Source organism: Nansenia antarctica, assembly GCF_963989245.1.
Source record: "Nansenia antarctica genome assembly, chromosome: 3".
Classification (NCBI taxonomy): domain Eukaryota; kingdom Metazoa; phylum Chordata; class Actinopteri; order Argentiniformes; family Microstomatidae; genus Nansenia; species Nansenia antarctica.
This window is the reverse complement of record NC_137688.1, coordinates 42,048,554-42,071,563: the sequence shown is the minus strand read 5'-3', so window position 1 is coordinate 42,071,563 and position 23,010 is coordinate 42,048,554. Positions and strand designations below refer to the sequence as shown.

Below are 23,010 nucleotides of genomic sequence, written 5' to 3'. Positions count from 1 at the left end.
GTCAGTGAATGAGTATGACCAGGTAAGCCTGTTTGTTTAGTTTGGTGGAGAAGTACATGGCTATCGTTTATGTTACCGGTATTTTCTTTGTGTGTAATGCCATGGTGGTCAAGGTCAGGTCAGATGTGTAGGTCAAATGTCAGCAGGTGAAGGTCACAGGTCAGGTGAATCAGAAAATGGGTGAATTGGCAGGAGGCACAGGGATTTATCTCCTCCAAACAAACCGTTTCGACAAACTACACCACTAAAATACAGTCTGCAGTCACTCCATCACCCAGTTAGTACACATACATTGGGCTATTGGTTTTCAGAAGCCTCACCTCCACCAAGGTAAATGAGTGAATTACACTCAAATCAGTGAATTAGACTTTGTATACTGGCTTTTTACTGTCTTGGATGCAGTTGAAAGAAACACCGGGACACATTATTTTGGTGATGAAGGAGAGAGGTTGCCCAGGTGTGTGGATTGTGATAGGAACGGTACACAGATTCTCATTGAGTTAAAAAAAAGTTACTTGGTCGGAATGTTTTGTTCAGTATGGAAGATTATGGAGGGTTAGCAGCGGAGAGATGATAGCCCTGTGGATAAGTTACATTTATGTTTATTTATGTCTCTCCTCATTGATTATAATGCAGTCGAACTCACATCAGAACCCGACCTAGAAGTGTCTCACTATAGGCTACTATTTGGAAGGACATAGGGAGATAAGGGTACAACAACACCAACATTCTGTTTGACATTTATATAATGCCCTGCATAAGTAATGTTACAGTGAAGCATTTTTTCTTCTTTTGACTCGATAGTACTCGAAAGTTCAAACAAAATTACAATTAAACAACAAACAACTAAATTACAATTTAGAAAATACCCAGCGTCTGGTGGGGTCACAGACTTCAGGCAGTTATTGCATGCAAAGGATTATTGACCAAATAGCCTACTAATGTGTGCATTTCATTTGGACATTAAATTAATCTCCCATTACTTTTGGTGGCCTGAAATAAGGGGATTGTATAAAAAAAGAGTGGTCAAAAGCTCATTTTAATGGTTTGATTTCAAATCCAAACTTTTGGAGTATAGAGGCAAAGGAAGGAAGAATGCTTTACTGTCCCATTACCTACTCAGGGCACTGTACGTGTGTAATGATGTCACTGTATTTATTCATCCTAAGGTTGTCGTTCATGCTGAAAAATACCTCAACAATCCAAAAATCACAAATACAGTATTTACGGGGGGAATTCAATTTACAGTATTACAAATATAGCTAGGCGCAGCAATGACACGAGATTCAAGCCATGTAAGCATCATCCTCAAGTGAACAACACCAAACTCTGTACAGGTATTCAGAGTGATGTCCTTGATGCCCATACCAAGTTTCATGTGAATTAAACAAAGTGACTTGAATTGTTTTTGAACTGTATTAACTATGAAACATTATTTTATTTCAAGCAAGTCACACTTGCGGAGAAGACACAACAGCAAGGTGTATTGTCAGCCAAAAATATTCTCATCTCTGCATCTCCTCCTTCGTCCACGGTCGACGCTCGCGCAGTCTTCGTAGCTCAGCAGACTCCTCTCAGACTCAGCAGACTCCTCTCCTCTCCCATTGGTTTGGTAGCTCAGCAGACTCCTCTCTATGGAGCTATTTTAGTGCCATCAGAAATTGAATTGTATTTGACAGATTGAATTGAATATGAGCACAAATTGAATTGTATTTCACAGATCTGAATTGTATTTCACAGATCTGAATTGTATTTGACAGATTGAATTGAATCTGAGCACAAACTGAATTGTATTCGACAGATTGAATTGTATTCAATTCAGTTTTCATTATTTTCATTCAGTTTTCAAATTCAGTTTCTCTAAATACAATTCGTTTTTTCTCAAAATACAATTCAGTTCTCTAAATACAATGAGTGATGGGTGATATTGCAAGTAGGGATGTCCCGATCCCATTTTTTCACTACCGATACCGATACCGATACCTGGGCTTCAGGTATCTGCGATACCGATATCAATCCGATATTTGTATTTATTGTTTTACTCCTGAATAATAAGAATTACTTCCCCAGTATATAGTCCACAACAACAGTTGGCTATTAAAGACTGCCAGCCTTTATTCAAGCAACAAAAACAGTACTCTGCAGTATTCAGTGACCAACTGGTTTAAAGTTAAAACAATTTAAACCGCAGCATTCAGCATTGTAAAAAAAAAAAGAGTTACTGTCTGATTTCTAGTTTTAGTGCCTTCATGTTTTTATTCTATTTATCTTCTCTTACAAATGGCAAATCAATTATAGCACCCTTTTTAAAAGTGTAGCCTAGTGACGCTGCTGGTGAGACCAGAAACCAGTCCCAGAATAAAAGGGGTGTCAACAATATCTGCTTTTCGTTTTTTTCATAACAGGCAACTTGGAAGTTTTAAAGTACCACTCGATATAATATACAACAGTTTAACGATCACTAAATACTTATAATCTGTGGGTTGGATTCACTGTTGCCAGAGGCTACCGGTAAGTGATACCTGGCTTGTAAACATATGTAGCAAGTCTAGCAACCCTGTTCATTAATGTTCATTAATGCTTGAGTTCATGTTCGCACTGTTACTGTGTTGTGTGCCAATGCACCCCTGTGATTGGTGGAGGTCACGGGGGGGGGGGGGGCGGGTGCTGTGTGTGTTGTTGAGACAGTTGGGAGAGAGAGCTCCGGTGAACTAAGAAAGTTGTGTATGAGATAGTTTACAATTAAACACACAGATTACATGAGAGAAGCTATCTGTCATTATTTCAACCACTGTCCAAGTGGGGACGTTACAATACTTTCGTTTTAGCACGAAACGTTAGCCGCTAGCAGCGTTTTTAGCAGTCACCATTCTTGAGCAAAACACTGATACAAACAAACATTCAAATACTCGTGTCGTCTTGAATTCTTTTCCGATTTCAATGTATGACGCATCATTTGAAAGCTTACCATCTGTAGTTTCAGACTATGTAAACAAACGAAAAATTACGTAAGCAAATGGTTTATGATTTCACCAGCTAGCATCATGACCACTGACTACTACTGTTGTCATCACGTGAGTGACACGCCGGATCGCGATCCCCAGATCGGTGCCTATTTTTTTTCTGGTACGATCTGCGATCCAGCATTCAGGACCGATATCGCGGCGATATGCGATATCAATATCGGTACCTGCGCACCTTGCATGGCGGTAGTGGAGAGATGTATTTTTGTTGACCGCATTATACTACCAGCATTATACTACCACCAAGTTCTACCAGCATGTAAAATGTGCAACGAGAGGAGAAAAAACACTGGATAAGGTATACACCAACATCAAACGTGCTTACAAGGCTAGTCCGCTAGCTCATCTAGGCATGTCTGACCATGTGTCAATCCTCCTGATTCCTGCATACACCACAATGGGGAAAAGTGCTCCCACCACCACTAAGACTGTCAGAACCTGGCCAGAAGGGTCCGCTCTACTGCAGATCTGCCTAAATGACACCCTATGGCAGGAATATGAGCATGAGGACCTGGAACAGTACACGTCGTCGGTTCTGAACCACATAGTGAACTGCACCAACTCAGTCACCGTGGACAAACGGGTCCGGGTCTACCCCAACACGAAGCCATGGATGACTGGGAAGGTCCAAAAACTGTTAAATGAGAGGGACAACGCCTTCTTCGCAGGGAAGCGCACACCGCTGTACAGCTCCACCAGGGCCAACCTAAAGCGCGGCATCAAAGCGGCCAAGGCAGAGCACAGAGAGAAGATTGAGGAATGCCTCCTGAGCAACGACTCCAGGCGGATGTGGCAGGGGGTTCAGCAGATGACAAACTTCAGAGCCAACAGGCTCACAGCCGCAGAGGACGACCCCCTGCTGGCGGGAAAGCTGAACACCTTCTACGCCCGGTTCGACGAGGGGCGAACGGAGGTAACCACAACACAGACACCACTCTCTCCAGCTCTCAGCAGCCTCACCCTCACAGAGCACGAGGTGAGACGCGTACTGAAACCGGTGGACCCCAGGAAAGCCTCGATCCAAAAATTGATCACAAAAAAAAAAAATGAAGTGCTTCGAGAAACTAGTCCGGGCCCACATACTCACACGCCTCCCGCCCAACCTGGATCCATACCAGTGACCAAACTACTAGACCTGGGTCTATCACACTCTATATGTGCGTGGATCAAGGACTTCCTGACCGACCGCCCCCAGAGGGTGCGGGTGGGCCCCCACACCTCCACAGCCCTCAGCCTCAGCACTGGGTCACCCCAGGGCTGCGTGCTAAGCCCCATCCTCTACAACCTCTACACCCACGACTTCACCCCCATCCACCCCAGCAACTACATCGTAAAGTTTGCAGACGACACCACCGTGGTGGGATGTATCTCGGGGGGGGACGAGGCGGCGTACAGGGATGAGGTAGAGCAATTGAGCAAGCTGTGCAAGGTTAACAACCTGCTGCTAAACAAGTCAAAGACCCAGGAATTCATCGTAGACTTCAGGAGGAAAAAGTCTGAGATCCTGCCCCTGCTCATCGACGGAGAGAGCGTGGAGATAGTCTCAAACCTCCGATTCCTGGGACACAACATGCGGGATGACCTGGCCTGGAAGGACAACACTAAAGGCACCATCAAGAGGGCACAACAGCGGCTATACACCCTGAGATGCCTCAAGAAACAACACAGCAAGAAGGAGATGCTGGTGGCCTTCTACCACGGCGCAGTGGAGAGTATCCTCACCTTCGGCATCTCCAACTGGTACCACAGCTGCACGGCAGCGGAGAGAAGCGATCTACAGAGAGTCGTGAGAACAGCACAGAGGATCACCGGCGCCCCCCTCCCCTCTCTGGAGGAGCTGTACAAAACACGCTGTCTCAGGAGGGCCTCCAAGATCTCCAAGGACCCGACCCACCCTGGGCACGAACACTTTGTCAAGCTGCCCTCGAACAGGAGGTACAGGACCCCGGCCGCTAAGACAAACAGACTGAAGGACAGCTTCTACCACAGGGCCCTGAACACAGAAAAGGCCTAAGTTCTGGGCCCAGGACAGTCCGGACGGATTGTATGGCAGCTAGTGCTGAGGCACAAACATGTACATTTTCAAGCCTGCAAACTGTGACACTTTAAAATAATGTGAAAAAATACTTTCTTTGTGAAATATGACAACCCTAGTTGACTATCTGTGCAGTATAGTACAGTGGATTGTGTACATAGCCTCTATTGATGTAAACCAGCTCCTTACCTTCTTGTGATTTTATGCATCTATGCTTTTTTCCAAAATGTGTTTCTTTTTCCTTTCCTAAACACCGGGGGAGCCTCCCCTCCTAAATTTCGTTGTTTGGTACCTGTACTGTAGCAATGACAAATAAAGTCTATCTATCTTATACGCATATTCTATAGGCTACGCATTGTTTGTTATTTTTCTGGTTTTGATCGCTTATGGATTCTTTTTGTACGTCGCCAAGTTTGATTGTTCTATTCAATAAATGATCTCGCTACAGGTGTCATATAACCCTAACCCATATCCTGTCATATAAAAGTACCTTATTGAATCTCCATGTAATGTATTTCTGACATCCATCACTTTTGCTGTCATTAAGATCAGGGATCTCAAGTCTCACGCATTGGGCGTAAGACACACGTGGCGTGTGAGCGTGTGAACGACTTAAGAGCCCTGAGTTAAGATACTTTATTTTTCTGTTTTGGTAGTCTGTCCAATGTGTCCACCGGCCCTAGTTTTGGATCTAGCTTGCTGTTCATTATTTTCATGATAAATCGTAGCTAGCTAGCTATAACATCTTCATATACACCATACAGGCTAAATACTGATTAACAGTAATCACCCTAACCCTACTTTGGCAAATGCCCATTGAACAGATTTATTCATTATCCTATCTTAAGAAAACGAATGTAACACTCTCATCTGAATGTACTTTCATGTACCTACTTCTGCAAATCTTCTAATAAAGTTTTCAATCAATCAATCAATCTGGGGATTTACACGGCAAATCAAATGAAGAACTACACATCCCTGATGACAGGGAGATTACATAATATGTCATATTATGACTGCTCTGATGAATCAACCCCTATTTCATCAATTTTCTCTATATAACGACGCCGATCATTGATCGGCAACGACACTATATGTGTGGTGGCCTGGGAAAACCCTTCACATGGTGGCATTTTGACATTTTCATTTTTTTATATTTCCATAAATTAGAAGTTCTCAGCTATTCATAACTGGTTGAATGACTGAGATAGCCCTTTATTTAAAAAAAGTTATGAGCATTTTAATGTATCATGTCAAAAAAAGTGAAAGGTGAGAAATGCTGCCCCCATGCTGCCCCCTACCCCTTTCTCCTCCGGGTCGGGGGAGGAGCCTATGCAGATCGGCCGGTCTCGTTTGTCTGCTTGTGATGCGGTGTTACGGCCAAGCTCCACCATGGCCATCGAGCGTTGCGTCTAATGTGCGTTGCGTCCGGAATTGGGATCAAAATTTAATCAATGAAAGGTGCTCCACCTGCTGCGTTGCGTCAGCGTTGCGTTGCGTTGCGTCCGATAGCTGCGTCCAAAGTAGACATTCAAAAAAGTTAGATTTTTGACGGTGGACGCAGACGTCACAATGAGACCAATTGTATATTTGCCCCACGTGGGGCGTGAGATGTATATTTACAATTGTAGTTGTTGGTTATAATTGTATAGCCTATTGGTTGTTTTCTGGTGTTGTTTTATTGTTTTGCTCTGTTTGTAGTGCACTTGATATGATATATATATATAATATTTTTTTTAGCAGCTGTTAAATCCCCACAGCGGTTAATAGAGATAATACCAGATTGAAAACGCTTGTAGCCAACTACTCAGCTATTGCGAATTGCTATTCCCGCGAGTCAGCTGTCAATCACCACAGGTGTTTGAAAGCTTGTTGCAGGAATGGACGACGAACGGCTGATACTTGAGGTCGAAAAATATTATTTTTTATATGCGACTAGTTGTTGCTGTTGATATGTAACTAGATTTATGGTTAAGGATAGGGTTAGATTTAAGGTTAGGGCAAGGTTTAGGATTAGTGGTTAGTTAGTTGAAATGTTGTTGACAGTTAGTTGAACATCTACTGAACTAACAACTATCTATTTGGGAATATGTAGATAAAATATTACCCTGATTAGAAAATGTTCTGTATGATGTTGTTATTGTTGTGGACATATTGCAGTCAAGGGTGAAATTACTCCCGTATACAAAAAATGCCAGTGGAGCTAGAGTAGAACGTTGACGTTGACGCAACGCAGCAGGTGGAGCTTGGACAACGGGAAGTTGACGCAACGCCGATGGCGAGTTGACGCAACGCAGCAGGTGGAGCTTGGCCGTTAGTCTGCTCGCCTCGTCGGTATGCGAGGGACAGATCCATTTGTGTGTCTTCTAGTTAAGATTTTATTACTTTATGCTTATTGTGAGCATCAGTAAACTGGCAATAACACAGGTGGAAGTATCCTCTCTCCTTTCGCTCATGTGTGCGTGCGTTGCTTAACTGAGAATGAGACACGTTCAACGTGACGTTGTTTCGCTAGCAAACTACCCACCACAAAAACATAAAAATAAGTACTTTCTCTTTTGTTTTCTTAAAATGTTTATTCACCATAATGTAGTATGGAGTTCAAAGTACTAGAATACCACATAATATCAAAATCGCCGAAATAGGACATTTCCATCTATTTTTGCTCTTTGCCACAAACGAACGCCAGCGACATCCGACGGGTTTTCCCAGGCCACCACACATATAATAGTTTGCCTAACTGGCCATCGGATTTGGGCTCCTAATATCTAAAAAGCACTACGGTTTTCTTATTTTATCGGATTAAAGTAGCAAAGACCAGACATTTCCATTGACCGCCAGTCAAACTTCTACACTTCTATCACCCAAAAAGGGGCGTGGACATGACGGGAGAGCAAAGTACCCGGATGCGTTGCTCTTATGAATTCGGATGGGAGGGATTAGAATCGGTGCTCTATTATTCTACCTAGCCCAGAGTAAAACTGAACTCGTCTTTTGAGAAAAACTGAATTGTATTTTGAGAACTGAATTGTATTTTGAGTAAAACTGAATTGTATTTAGAGAACTGAATTGTATTTTGAGAAAAAACGAATTGTATTTAGAGAAACTGAATTTGAAAACTGAATGAAAATAATGAAAACTGAATTGAATACAATTAAATCTGTCGAATACAATTCAGTTTGTGCCCAGATTCAATTCAATCTGTCAAATACAATTCAGATCTGTGAAATACAATTCAATTTGTGCTCATATTCAATTCAATCTGTCAAATACAATTCATTTTCTGATGGCACTAAAATAGCTCCATACAGCAGACTCCTCTCCTCTCAGCAGACTCCTCTCCTCTCCCATTGGTTTCCATTGGGAGGACTTGCGCGGTGGTGTCATGGCGGCATGGTAGAGCTTTGCTCAAAGGGAAAACATAACCAACCCATACTGTCCTCTTCCGACACCGGTTGTGCGTTGAGTTTCGGCCTGAAACTGCGTGGGACGTCCACTTCCATATTGGAATTGCAATTAATTATCGGCGGTTCCCTTCCGCCTGGCCATGGCGGCGCATAAACCAGTGGAATGGGTCCAGGCCGTGATAAATAGATTCGACGAGCAGGTAAGCAGCAATAATACGAGTTGTGAAGAGCGTAGAGTAGAGTTGGCTAGCCAGCAGAGGTTAGCCCGCAGTGGATGCATCTCTGAACCGTTGTGCATGTCTTCTCAAAACAAGTCTATTTAGGGCCAGGGTTATCTCAACGCTCGTGCTAGTTTGCACAACAAATGTGACAATGAGGGGTGCAATAAGTTACTTCGCTATTGCTAACTGTAGCCATTTATTACAGCTAGCCAAATGCACTTTCAAGTTGCATATCATTCTACAGAAATTAAAGCTAATAAGGATATCGTGCACCGCTACTCACTCAACTAACCGTGGGAGTATCGCTAGGTAGCTAGTAACACAGTCACAACATGTTTTGCTGACAGCTAGTAGTACCAGTGACAGCTAGCTGACTGTAAACAAATGAGGTGTGACACGAATGTAAAGGCAGTAGCTATGTTCTGGCACCTTGTTGGTAAGCTGGTGTATTAAAGTGATGCATTTGTATTTCACAATAGTCAAGTGTAGTACTCACAACAAGGTGAGTGTGCCGTTGGCACCTCAATGCATTCTACTAACATCTGAATGGATGATAAGCACATCACTTATGATTCGCTGATTGCGTCTCATGTTAAAACAACGAACGTCCTGTACAGCAATCACGTTAATGAAGTTCATAATAACACCGCTTCTTTTTCACCCTTCAATGTCAACCAAAACATGTTAAACAAGGAAGGAACAACCCACCCACACACGCTCTTTTGCATTCACTGTAAGAGCTGCATTAGCACAGCGCTGCCTGAGGAATGTGTTTGTAAAACTGAAGGTTAAAAACCTAACACCTTCCATTGATATTTAAATCAATTTGTAGGTCTTGTACTTGTACATTACTGGCCCATAACATCTTCTAAAGGAGTCGTGACTTGACGATTATATTGGATTTCTCATGTCTCGAATCAGATTTGGGATTGAATATTAGCTATATGAACTGTGCAAAAATGAAAATGGCCAATTTGGGTACAATCAATACACACACACACACACACACACACACACACACACACACACACACACACACACACACACACACACACACACACACGTTTATGTGTAAGAGAGGTGATGAGAGAGATCACATGTTACTACCAAGAAGCCCTGCCTGAGGAAGTTGCCCTCGGACAATGAGGATGTCCTCTTAGTCTAATGTTTTACATCTGGGCTTGCCGTGCGACTCGAGGGGTCCTGGGTTAAATCCCAGGCAAGGGTTATGCAGACAGGTCAGATGCAGCAGTTAGGATGTAGGCACACATCTCTATCCACATGGCCTACTCGTTTCCATTCACATCAGTTGAATATTCAATATTTCTATTGTCTAAAAATAATACAGTAATGTATTGCTTTTGTTGCTGCCCTATACAACATCCAGTGCTAAAGTAAACTACAAAATGCCTAATTTGGATTTCATCCTCTGATCTTTCAGACATGGTTGTGATTGTGAGTCACCCATTGTAAGGCTAAAGGCCAGATTTCGGCATGCTTATCTACTTGAGGTTACCACAGAAGCTTTCTACAAGGCTCGCCCAATAACCACAGATTATGGGTGGCATAGCAAATAGTTGGTAGTACTGTGAGTGGGCCAAAGGTTCATCTTGAGAGTTATTAGATTGAGCAACAGGTCCTTAGACTAAAGGGCTCTGCACACAGCGTGCGATTTCTGTTGCGCGTCAACGTTCCATTTTGAAGTTTGAATGGAAGTCTATGAGAACATCGCATTTACCCACACACGGCCCCGATTTTAATCGCACGGCGAACATTCGATTCCATTCATTTTGAATGGGACAAAGCACACGGCGTGCGAGTTTTGTCGCACTGTCAAATGAATGGAATCGAATGTTCGCCGTGCGATTAAAATCGGGGCCGTGTGTGGGTAAATGCGATGTTCTCATAGACTTCCATTCAAACTTCAAAATGGAACGTTGACACGCAACAGAAATCGCACGCTGTGTGCAGAGCCCTTAAGTCTTTAAACTGTTGACTTCAACTTTCTCAAACTGGTGTCAATCTCATACATGTGAAACTAAGAATTGTTTTTCTGTTTGACCATTGCCAAAGGCACAGATGCAGATTGTTGTTTTGGGATGGTTCTTGCTTTACATTTACAGTGCTGTAAAGACAATTCATAGAATGTATAATTTACAAGGTAAGTAGAAAATATGTTAATTTGTATTTGTTTAAACTATCCCTTAAAGAAAACATGAAGGCCACTCTGTATTTTACAAGTTCGGTCCTTACAGCAATGCACTGAACAAACAAAGCAGGTTCTGGTAGATTTGGTTTGTTATTTCAAGCTTGAGTGAAGGAATTGATATGGCACCCACAAACACTTGTTAGGCCTACATACTTACTCTGTGACCTCTACAATCTCGCTGAAAAGGCTTATTTCCAACTGTTCCTTTCCACCGTAAAGTCCTGTTCCGTCCATGTTCAAGATCAACAATGTACAGAATTATTTTGTTTTGTTTTTAGAAGGGAGTTAGATCATGAATTTGAAGTAGGCTGTCTTGTTATCCACACCTTTTCCATTTCCTGTTTGAAAAACCTCCTATTCTTTCCTTTTGAAAGGGAATATCGTCAGGTTGTAGGTTGTCTGCAAACCTGAGCCCCTGGTTTCAGTGCGGCCACAGAGTAGCGATTGTACCGGGACTTAGCAGCAAGTTTCGGCTCATTACAGTTTGATGGAAGTGTAATACGGGATTAAAACAATCTGTTATTGGTAAGCCCTTTTGGGAGCAAGGGATTGTGTGTGTTGACTTTACTGGGGTGCAGTTCATTGCCAGAATTAGATTTTCAATAGCTCCTTATTTTACGGCACGTTTTACACTGGTGATAAGTCTAGCTAGTATTTACTAGGGAATTATGGTATTTGGGCTACCTTCTGGTACTTACTTGAACTTAGCTTATGGTGCTTAGTATTGATCATGAATCCTGAAGAAACAAGTACTTGGTTATTAGTAGGCTAATTACAAAAGTAAACACCTACCTGGTCACTTCTGAACTGAACTAGTTATTAACAAGGCCTAATTAAATCTGTGAAACTGGCCGTTATTGTCCAACGGTCTAAACGTCCAAACAACAGTTGGGTTCAACCATACAAAATAAAAAAAATAATGGTTCTGGATGGGTAAGATATTTAGCATTGTGTCCTTTTTTCTGGTGATGGCTTTGGACTCTACTGTACAGGAGCACCTTCAAACCATGACCTCTGCAGTGCTGGTGCATCGTCATGGAAACTGAATCCAGCCTCCCCCCAACCCCCCCACCCCCGGGACAGCTTAGTTGTCAAAAGTGGAGATAGCTTAGATTAGTGGATACATGACCATAATGCCCTTCACTTTTCTGATTAATTTGCAGTTGTTATTGATTAATGGTATATGGTACATAGCTTATTGACAGAATTGGAGAGTAATGGTGAGAGTGGTGGACAAGGTGATCAACCTCCAGGCAATGTGTTGACCGGAAATGACGACACTCTACATTATACCAAACTCAGGCACTAGTGACAGTTTTCAAGTGTACTTGTTAAGACTTGGTCACAATCAACATTATCTCTTGTCTTACTTGGCTCTTTACAACATTGTTAGATAGAAAGGCCCCATTGTTCACACAAAGCCCCTCTGTTCAAAGATCTTGAAGTACTAAATTATGTTCATTTTCCGGAATTATACTGTATTCATTTTTGATGGGAACAGTGACCCATAAACATCACGTCCAGGAACAGTACTCTTTTCATTCATTCATTCATGCATTCATGCATTCATACATACATACATACATTCATTCATTCATTCATTGCATGAATACTTACATACAGTACATTCATTCATTACATGCATACATACAGTGCAGTACATTCATTCATTCATTCATTGAGGAATTTCAAACCACAATTCTGTGAAACAAAGTGCTCACTGTCTCTGTCTGATGTCTGTGGTCCCCGGTCCCTGTGCGGAGTTGGATGAGGAACGGGTTGGGCCACTCTTGCCCCTGTCTTGGGACTTTCATTCCCAAGCACGCGCTTCTCTTGAGCGAGTCCCAGCAGCACAGTGTAGGAAGCCTTGAGCCTCTCTTCCTTACCCTGGGATGCAGGCCTGAAGCCTCTGGTTAACATAGCACTGTGTTTTTCCTCCTATTACTGTAGCTTGTTTGTTCCCTGCCTACAACAATTCACCTCCAATGGTTTCAATTGAACTGTTTGGAGTTTGCAGCCCTGACTGTAGCTCTGTGGCATCCCACCAAGAAAACAACCTTGAATAAATGCTTTCTGTTGGTTACTGGATACTCTGGGCTCTTTTTTATGTCATGTCCCTCTTGACTGGATACTCTTTTGAGTATAATAACACGTCCTTCTTCTCTCTTTACTTTTCCAGCTTCCGGTCAAAACGGGGCAACAGAACACCCACACCAAAGTCAGCACAGAGCACAACAAGGAATGTCTGATCAACATCTCCAAGTACAAGTTCTCCCATGTAATCAGTGGTCTCACCAACATACTCAAGAATGTGAACAACATGGTAAGTGTGTGTGCCATAGAAAAGCCAATTACAGCCAATCAGCTCAGGGCTGGGAGCTGCACTACCATAGCTGTTATCCTTATTGATGCTGATGCCAAGTATAAGCCATAAAAACCTTAGCTAAGGGCAATCTGTTCTTTTCTGTGTAAAAACCATCATTCTGTTACTGGATGTAAGTGTACCTTTGAAAGTGCAAAAAAAAGGTGAGTACAGTGGAATTGCCCAAAACTGACTCTTCTGGCTTGTGACTCATAGTTTTTTCTCTAGATAACCATACGGTGAGGTACATTTGCAGGTCTAGTGAACTGTCCCTTTAACCCCTTCCTTTACCTCTCAAAAAACTTCCTGAGGATATTAGATTATATCAATGTAACGGATTGTATTTATACTAAATCTCAGTGTGCCTGAAGTTGTATTGGGTTAGCTAACCTCTACCTCTATCAGAGCAAAGGCTCCCACCTACAGTAGGTGATCTACTGCAGCCATGATGTGCTTGGCTGCTCTCCCCTCATATGCTGCAGGCTATCAAGCTGGAGGTGCCTGGATTTGTGAAAGGAGCCATAGTCCAGAACTGGGATAAACAGCACCATAATGTGTCTCTGACATACAGTTAGGTCCATATATATTGGGAATTCTTGTTATTTTAGCTGTTTACCAAAACATATTCAAGTTACAGTTATATAATGAATATGGGCTTAAAGTGCAGACTCTCAGCTTTAATTTGAAGGTATTCATATCCAAATTGGAGGGTTTAGGAATTACAGTTCTTTAATATGTGGCCCCCTCTTTTTCAAGGGTTCAAAAGTAATTGGACAATTGAATCAACAGCTGTTTCATGGTTAGATCTGGGCTATTCCTTTGTTATTTCTTCATCAGTTAAGCAGGTAAAAGGTCTGAGTGGCAAAAGTGTGGCATTTGCATTTGGAAACTGTTGCTGTGAACGCACAACATATGGTCAAAGGATCTCTCAATGCAAGTGAAACAGGCCATCCTTAGGCTGCAAAAACAAACAAATCCATCAGAGAGATAGAAGGAACATTAGGAGTGGCCAAATCAACAGTTTGGTACATTCTGAGAAAAAAAGAACGCACTGGTGAGCTCGGCACCACAAAAAGGTCTTGACGTCCACGGAAGACTACCATGGTGGATGATTGCAGGATCCTTTACGTGGTAAAGAAAAACCCCTTCACAACATCCAGCCATGTGAAGAACAGTCTCCAGGTGGTAGGCATATCATTATCCAAGTCTACCATGAAGAGAAGACTTCACAAGAGCAAATATGGAGGGTTCATCACAAGGTGCAAGCCATTCATAAGTCTCAAGAATAGAAACACCAGATTAGACTTTGCCAAAAAACATCTAAACTAGCCAGCCCAGTTCTGGAACAGAATTCTTTCGACACATGAAACTAAGATCAACCTGTACCAGAATGATGGGACGAAAGAAGTATGGAGAAGGCTTGGAATGGCTCATGATCCGAAGCATACCACATCTGTAAAACACGGTGGAGGCAGTGTGATGACATGGGCATGCATGGCTTCCATTGCCACTGGGTCACTCGTGTTTGTTGATGATGTGACAGAAAACAGAAGCAGAAGGATGAATTCTGAAGTGTGTAGGGATATACTGTCTGCTCAGATTCAGACAAATTCGGCATAGTTAATTGGACCACGCTTCACAGTACAAATGGACAATGACCCAAAGGCAAAGAAGTGGAATATTCTGCAATGACCGAGTCAATCACCTGATCTCAACCTGATCAAGAATGCATTCCACTTGCTGAAGACAAAACTAAAGGCAGAAAGACCCATGAACAAACAACAACTGAAGACAGCTGCAGTAAAGGCCTGGCAAAGCGTCACAAAAGGAGGAAACCCAGCATTTGGTGATGTCCATGGGTTCCAGACTTCAAAGGATTCTCGAAGGATTCTCGAAGTATAAAAAATTTAACATTTTATCTATGATTATGTTAATTTGTCCAATTACATTTGAGCCCCTGAAAATTGGGGACTGTGTATAAAAAAGGTACAAATTCCTAAACGTTTCATACAATATTTTTGTTCAACTCCTTGAATTAAAGCTGAAAGTCGGCACTTCAATTGCATCTTGATTGTTTCATTTCAAATCCATTGTGGTGGCGTACAGAGCCAAAATTATGGAAATTGTGTCACTATCCAAATATTTCTGGACCTAGCTGTATTATATGATGGATGTTGTTGTAGTAGTAAAATATACCATACAGACCATAACGGCAAGGCACCTCACCTGAGTGTTATCAAAACAAAAGTTCTATGGACAGCACAAAGTCAAGAAAGGTCAGTGTTTGCTGAAGTGTGCTGTGTGTCACCCCTCTCTTCATCGCTCTCCTCAGCGGATATTCGGGGAAGCTGCGGAGAAGAACCTCTACCTCTCACAGTTGATCATACTGGACACACTGGAGAAGTGCCTGGCAGGGGTGAGTCCCCAGAATGCTATCCTCTATACTGTACTATCTAATATGTCTGGATAGTGAGTTGGACTGGTGATCAGAAGGTCACGAGTTCAAATCCCACCTGGGAACACCACCACAAGTGTGCCCTTGAGTAAGGCACTTAGCCCTAAGTTACTCCAGGGAGACTGTCCCTGTAATCTCTAATTGTAAATCACTTTGGATAAAAGCGTCTGCTAAATGGTTAAAATGTACAAATATAAATGTACCCAATCCTGCGTCCGCTAGCTCCACCCCTAATTCATCTGCCAGATTTAGATTAATGTTGCCAATCAAAAGCATTGCCCCTCTAATCCTGCTTCCCAGTGCCAGCCGTCTGAATTCACTGTCTAACATCACTGTTTAGAGTAGGCTACTGTAACCAAAGTCAAGAGGCGGTTACTGATGTTACTATTCTGTCTCTGGCATGAGTCCGACTCCGAACACAGAGCCTCTGGTAATGCACTTAACCCTCCTCCGCTCGTGCTTTCCCTTTCCTCCACAAGAGGTGCCTCGCAACCCTGTGGCAGAAGATTACATTTGCAGGTGTTTCCTTGTCTTGAGTTAGTGCTTTCACAGCGTCCAATGGGATCGCTGGCAGTTTCCTGTATAGGGTTTTCATTAGCGCATGCCGTCGGATGGAAGCCAGCTGCTCCCACCATGGACACTACAGACTAGGTTAAATGTCCTTTTTGAGGGAGTTTAATATAATTCTTTTTCTGTGAAAAATGACTAGCCAAGTCCCTGTTTGTGTCTTTGCCTATACATGGCCTGACTGTGACATGCTCAGGTGTTGCCTAGACATTTTTGACATTTAGATTTTTGACATTTAGCAGACGCCTTTATCCAAAGCAACTTACAACAAATACATTTGAGTAAGTGAATCCTCTGTCCATCAGTCATCATAAGAAAAACAAATCTAAGCTAGGATTAGGGGCCATTGGCAGTCACAATAATTACTTTTTAAATTGTATTTATTTACAATAGAGAAACTTCAGGGGCGTAGTGGAGATGAAGAGATAGGGACAGTCAAGATGTAGCCTGAAGAGATGTCTTCAGGCTACATCTTGTAGATGTCTTCAGTCTACGGCGGAAGATAGGTAGTGACTCTGCAGTCCTGACAGCAGTGGGAGCCTTGTTCCACCAGACACCGCCTGACTGTGACATGCTCAGGTGTTGAGGGCAGGTTGTACACATTGCTGTGTGTCCCAGTATGAAGCTGCCAGTATGAGCCAGTACTGTAGGTTTGGAAGTGAGCCAGGGAGAATCCCAGGTAGGAACATGGTGTTGTGGTACCCCTGAGTGTGCTACTTACCCTCAATAACCTGACCCGATATCTAGCTGGATAAATCCAAAATATAGATTTAATTCATGAAGATTTTAGTCTTTAAGCCACTTATAGCTGTCTTTTACTAGGAACTCGAAAATCTGAATTTAGAGTAGTATATTGAATGTAAGAGTAGGTGGTGGCAGATGATGAAATATAAGACTGATTAGTAAGTAGTTTAGTTGTTAAAATAGAGAGTAAAAAGACATTTCTTAAAGCTTCTAAAGCGGATGGGGCCTCAACTACAACCTTGAGATGCTCCTTGTCCCTCTGTTGATGGTACACACAGCTGATGTCTCCCCCTAAACCTTTTACAGAAACATTATGTTCTAACCTGTATTTGAACTCGGAACCATTCTGAGATAACAAGATCTCTTTTCAGTATATGGACATTCATTTAGCATAATTTCACTTATTTCTCTTTATTTTGTTCTTAATTGTCTCCTCCCCCCCCTCCCCCACCTCAGCAATCAAAGGACTGCCTGCGTCTGGATGAGACCATGCTGGTGAAGCAGCTGTTACCAGAGATCTGCCACTTCATCCACACATACAGGGAGGGCCATCAGCATGCTGCTGAGCTGCGCAGCTCCGCCTCTGGAGTCCTCTTCTCCCTGAGCTGCAACAACTTCAACGCTGTATTCAGCCGCATCTCCACCAGGTGACTAACGACGAGACAGCTGCTGCGTGTGCTGTGGGCTCCATTGGCCCAATTCCAAACAGGCTCTTACCCCTCCTTAAGCATTTGCTTGATGCCAATGCATTACAAACAAAACCCGGCAAACATTGGCTTCTTAGAGTAACAGTGTCCCACAGATATCTGGATGTCATGTGTTTTATTAGACTAACTTTTCCCCTTGTGTCTCAACTCGGGTACAGAGGCCCCCAAATCAACATCCAGGGCTGCTATTAGTATCCGTTTTAGGCAGGACACAAAGATCTATCCAGGTGGGGGGAGGGGGGGGTCCGCCCTGCTGATTCAGTGGTAAGGAAAACACTGTTGTGTGTGTGTCCAGTGTGTCTTAGACTGTGTCCATCCTCTCAGGTTGCAGGAGCTCACAGTCTGTTCAGAGGACACAGTGGATGTTCATGACATAGAGCTCATGCAGTACATCAACGTGGACTGCTCCAAGCTCAAAAGGCTGCTCCAAGGTGACCACTAGTTCACTGCACATGTCAATACATTGGGATTGTCTTGACTCATAATCAATAATTCCATAATCATACATAAGATAATAAGATGCACACATGACATATTAGATATTAAATGCTATGTTTAACCCCCTGGATTCTAAGTTTTTTTTTTTTTTTTACCTCAGATACTGTACTAAAATTCAAAGCCCTCAAGAAACCCGCACAACTTGCTGTCATCACCTCTTTAGAAAAGGTATGTCCTATGTAAAGATGTTCTTTTCTTGTACCGACATTCAGTGAAGCTGAGAGACCTGCGATATTACTCACCGTATTCACTGCTACCCCCTGCTGGTGAAATTAGTATCCATTTATGGGACGTCCTGCTCAGTTAAATAATAATAGTGATAATTAAAAAGTATGTACTGCTTAAGAAAGGGTTTACCAATGTTTACACTTTTGGGACATCCTGTCCTTCCCTGCTCTGTCATGCAATAGTATTTTTTGAATTGAAGCAGTCCTCAGACATGTTCTCATATTTACGGACCTTTTGTGCATTGTGTATTTCTCCCCAGGCCTTTTGGAACTGGGTGGAGAACTACCCAGATGAGTTCACCATGCTCTACCAGCGACCACAGACAGACATGGCAGGTGAGAAAGAAAGAGCCTCCATGCCACATGAACACGTGTTACAGTGAACTTCACTGTAGTTATACTCTACCTCAGAAATAAAAAGGGATTATTTAAGAAAATACAGTATTTTGTAGTTTTTGCCTCAGAAATAATTCAGTCATAATTTGCCTGCAATCTCATTTTGTAAATCATCGTGAGATGATCGTGAGAAAATCGTATCATGAACCCAGTATCATGAATTGTATCGAATCGTGAGTTGAGTGTATCGTTACATCCCTACTGTGCACAGATGCTCTCCCGACTGTACATGCTTTCTTTTCATGTAGTGTTAGTACTGCTCTGTGACTGTACAGTGTTCCCTACAGGATTTTGAGAGACTATGGCGGGTGGACCATGTATACAATTAAATTTAAAAATCCCTAGCTCCGGCCTTTCCACCAACCTGCTCGAACACTTTTTGAAACAGCGCAAAAAATACTTTCGGTTCGTTATGAGACTGACGGCACATTTGAGACTACAGCGGCCCGCCACAGTCGTGTATGTATGGGAAACACAGCTGTATGTGTGTGCTTGTATGTTTGTCTCAGATGCTGCAGAGAGGCTCTTTGACCTGGTAGACAGCTTTGCGGAGAGTGCCAAGAGGAAGGCAGCGGTGTGGCCCCTACAGATCATCCTCCTCATACTCTGTCCAGAGATCACACACACCCTCTCCAGAGATGTGGTGGAGGAGAGCAATGCCAACAAGGTGAGAAAACCTTGACTCCAATCTTTTTAGAATCAAGATCCGCTCGCTCGACCAAAGCAATTCTCTCTCTGCCTCTCATCCCCTTGCTCTTGGTTACACACTTGCATAGTTATTTTGGCATTGGTTCATTGAACATTAGTGGCTTGTTGTGTTCAACTTTCACATACCATCATATGTGCCGCTTCCCCTTCCCTTTTAATAATGACAATCTGAGTTGGCTGACAGCATAAACAGATCTGGACTGACTAGGCTAACCTATTATTACTCTGTCTCTCTCTCTCTTGGTGCAGAAGCTTTTTCTTGACAGTTTACGGAAGGCTCTAGCAGGGCAGGGGGGAAGTAAGCAGCTAACAGAGAGTGCGGCCATCGCCTGTGTGAAACTGTGCAAAGCCTCCACATACATCAACTGGGAGGACCACTCTGTCATCTTCCTCCTGGTGCAGTCCATTGTAGTGGACCTCAAGGTCAGGGCAAAAGCACAATACAGAAATGTGACAGCAGCTGGTGAAACCGGGAACAAGTCGTCAACCAATCATGACCAATCAAATATTCTGACTTTTATTCAGAAAAATGGGACTGTTCGGACTTTTATTCTGAAAAATGTAAAAATTGTTTAAAATGAATGACGCACTCGCTAGTCAAGTCATTCCATTGCAATGTTTTGGCTTGACTAGCGAGTGTGTCATTGGTTTTCAACAATGTTGACATTTATTTACATGTTTCAGAATAAAAGTCTGAACAGTCCTTCGGTCCCCAACTTGTTCCCGGTTTCACCAGCTGCTTTCACAAATAATGCCAGGACGATGTGTCAATGTGGAAGTGGGCTATAGTGACATGCCCCCACCTCTCCCTGTCCCATCAGGCCCTGCTGTTCAACACCACCAAGCCCTTCTCACGAGGTGCAGGCAGCCAGAGTGCAGACGTGGACCTCATGATTGACTGTTTCGTATCCTGTTTCCGCATCAACCCACACAACAACCAGCACTTTAAGGTCAGTCTCATGGACACTTTTTAAAGGCAAAATCTGGGACCGGGGGTGGGGGGGGAGTCGACAGCAGGTGGTTCTTGAAATAGCATTTACTGTTATTACATTTGTCTCATCTTTTCCAGGTCTGTTTGGCCACCTCCTCCCCCTCCACATTTCACTTTGTCCTGGTCAACTCCCTCCACAGAATCATCACCAACGTAAGTCTGCATACTGTGTTCCTCAGCCAACAGTCTGTGGGACAGAATGCACTCATTGAATGCACTCATTGAATTTACCCACAGCATTGCAATACAACTTCCCTCCCCTCCCCTCTCCTCCCCTCTCCTCCCCTCTCCAGTCTGATTTGGACTGGTGGCCTAAGATAGATGCTGTGTACATCTACTCTGGGGAGCTGCGCTCCATGTTCTCAGACACACTGGGTCGTGTCATGCAAGGCATCAGCACCCACGCCCCGCTACGCATGACGCCGGTGAGAAAGACATGCACGCACACATGCAGGAGAGACACTCCAACCTTATCACACTCTCAATGAAGGTGCACTTCAAAGGTCATCCAATAGTGGGAGACAAAAACACAAAATCTCTAAATTTTGTTCACCAATTGAACCGTGTATCCTAGGAGAAAACATAGTTTACTTTCTAACTAACTTTCCTGTCTTCCTGTAACAGAGTCTGACGTTTAAAGAGAAGATGACCACCAGCCTTAAGTTCAAAGAGAAAGCCACAGAGCTGGACACACGCAGCTCCAAGTGCCTCCTACTCGCCTTGGTCAAGCTCATCCACGCTGACCCCAAACTCATGCTGCACGTGAGTCCCCACCCACTAATCTCAACTGTCTGGCACATAACACCATCAGCTAGCTAGTTCATCTCAACGGTCTAAAGTGGCATCCCCTCCTTTGAATCCTTTTCTCAAGCATTATAGTCAATACTTAGCTGTCTAGATATGCCTTCACCTGTTGAGTTAATGGACCCTATGGTGGTTGGTGTGTGTGTGCGTGTGCTGTAGAACCCAGTGAAGCAGGCTCAGGAGATCCAGAGCAGCACGGCAGAGCTAATCACTGGCCTGGTGCAGCTGGTGTCCTTCGCCAACACAGCTCAGCTCTCCCAGGAGGCCATGGAGGTCAGCTGCTCTCTCTTCATCCTCAAACTCATACTCTCTTTCTCATCCTGTCTATTCCATGTTATACCCAGACCAGGGTTTCTGAAAATGTCCTGCCGGACAAGGTGACCGACACCATTTTAATTTACCAGACATTTGAGTAATTTACTTGATCTATATGCATTGGGTGTTCACATAAGAATAAGAATGTATTGGGTGTTCAGAATGACAAAAATCTTTGGGATTTAGAACGGATATAGAATATATATATATATAGAATATGAATTAGCCGGTAAAGTTGTAATAAAATAGAGTTGAATGATGTACTTACCATACCATGACCATGTTTGATTCAAAAAGAAAAAACATTGCAGCTTCTCCATGCTAGGACCCGATAAACAGCTCTGAAGAAAGATACATATATATATATATATGATTATGTTAATATTATTATTATTATTATATTATATTATATACAGTTGTCAGTAGCCTATATCAAATAGCGAGAGAGGGAACAGCATAATGCGAGATGGAGATGGATACATACATATATTATTATTATCATTATAATTATTATTCTATTCATATTAATATGCATATTCATATTATTATTTATATTATTCATATTATATATACGATTATATACAGTTGTCAGTAGCCTATATCAAATAGCGAGAGCGAGAACAACGTAATGTGAGAGGGAGGAGGGGTAAATGCCTCACCACAGTTTGGCACTTTGTATTCACAGTGGCATATTTAGTTATGTTCATCATGCCACATTCAATCATTCACCCCAACGTTTTAGGTGTGTGCATAAATGACCTTTTTCAAAGCGTTATCAGCCTCTTTCATGGAGTTCTTCTTTAGAAAGCTATGCTAAATGAAAATTATAAACCTACCAGCCGCTTACCTCATTGGAGCTCATGTTACTTGTCTTTCTTCCTCTGGTTCTTTCTTCATCTCATTCTGTCTTCCATTTCCCTCCTCTCTGTCCAGGCTCTGCTAGTTCTTCACCAGCCTGAGACCATAGAGCTGTGGAACCCTGACGCCCCCATAGAGACCTTCTGGGACATCAGGTACAAACATAGTGTCTTGACAGCCATATGTACTGTATGTGTATTGTTATCACTTTCCAAAGTTGAGGTTAGTACTATTTGAATTCCATCAATTCAGACCATTTTATTTTCCATATGAACGTATACCCCAGAAGATGCTGACTATTGGAACATATACACCGATTTTTTTTTGTACTGAAAATGAATGCCCTTTATTCGATGATCGAATTCAAATTAATTGCTACGTAATTTACCCCAACTGTTACATACTACTTTCTGGTCATAAGGACAATTTCATCCCACAACTCAATTTCGTCCCATCAGCATTATGGCTGCCCTCAAAGGGCCG

General features: G+C 42.8%; 1 protein-coding gene across 6 annotated transcripts in view; it reads left to right on the top strand.

Moving 5' to 3' along the window:
* Positions 1 to 8,605: 8,605 nt before the first annotated feature.
* nf1a (neurofibromin 1a) overlaps positions 8,606 to 23,010 on the top strand; it is a gene marked incomplete at its 5' end in the record, with an annotated part of 78,789 nt that continues 64,384 nt past the window's right edge. For all 6 annotated transcript variants that reach the window (XM_080525617.1, XM_080525615.1, XM_080525614.1 and 3 more), the window contains 15 exons: positions 8,606 to 8,665; positions 13,075 to 13,218; positions 15,590 to 15,673; positions 17,480 to 17,670; positions 18,055 to 18,161; positions 18,329 to 18,396; positions 18,716 to 18,791; positions 19,361 to 19,518; positions 19,809 to 19,982; positions 20,381 to 20,509; positions 20,629 to 20,703; positions 20,844 to 20,975; positions 21,175 to 21,312; positions 21,514 to 21,627; positions 22,603 to 22,682. In XM_080525617.1, the coding sequence (XP_080381743.1) occupies positions 8,606 to 8,665; positions 13,075 to 13,218; positions 15,590 to 15,673; positions 17,480 to 17,670; positions 18,055 to 18,161; positions 18,329 to 18,396; positions 18,716 to 18,791; positions 19,361 to 19,518; positions 19,809 to 19,982; positions 20,381 to 20,509; positions 20,629 to 20,703; positions 20,844 to 20,975; positions 21,175 to 21,312; positions 21,514 to 21,627; positions 22,603 to 22,682 (1,730 nt within the window). The remainder of the gene's footprint in view (positions 8,666 to 13,074; positions 13,219 to 15,589; positions 15,674 to 17,479; positions 17,671 to 18,054; positions 18,162 to 18,328; positions 18,397 to 18,715; positions 18,792 to 19,360; positions 19,519 to 19,808; positions 19,983 to 20,380; positions 20,510 to 20,628; positions 20,704 to 20,843; positions 20,976 to 21,174; positions 21,313 to 21,513; positions 21,628 to 22,602; positions 22,683 to 23,010) is intronic.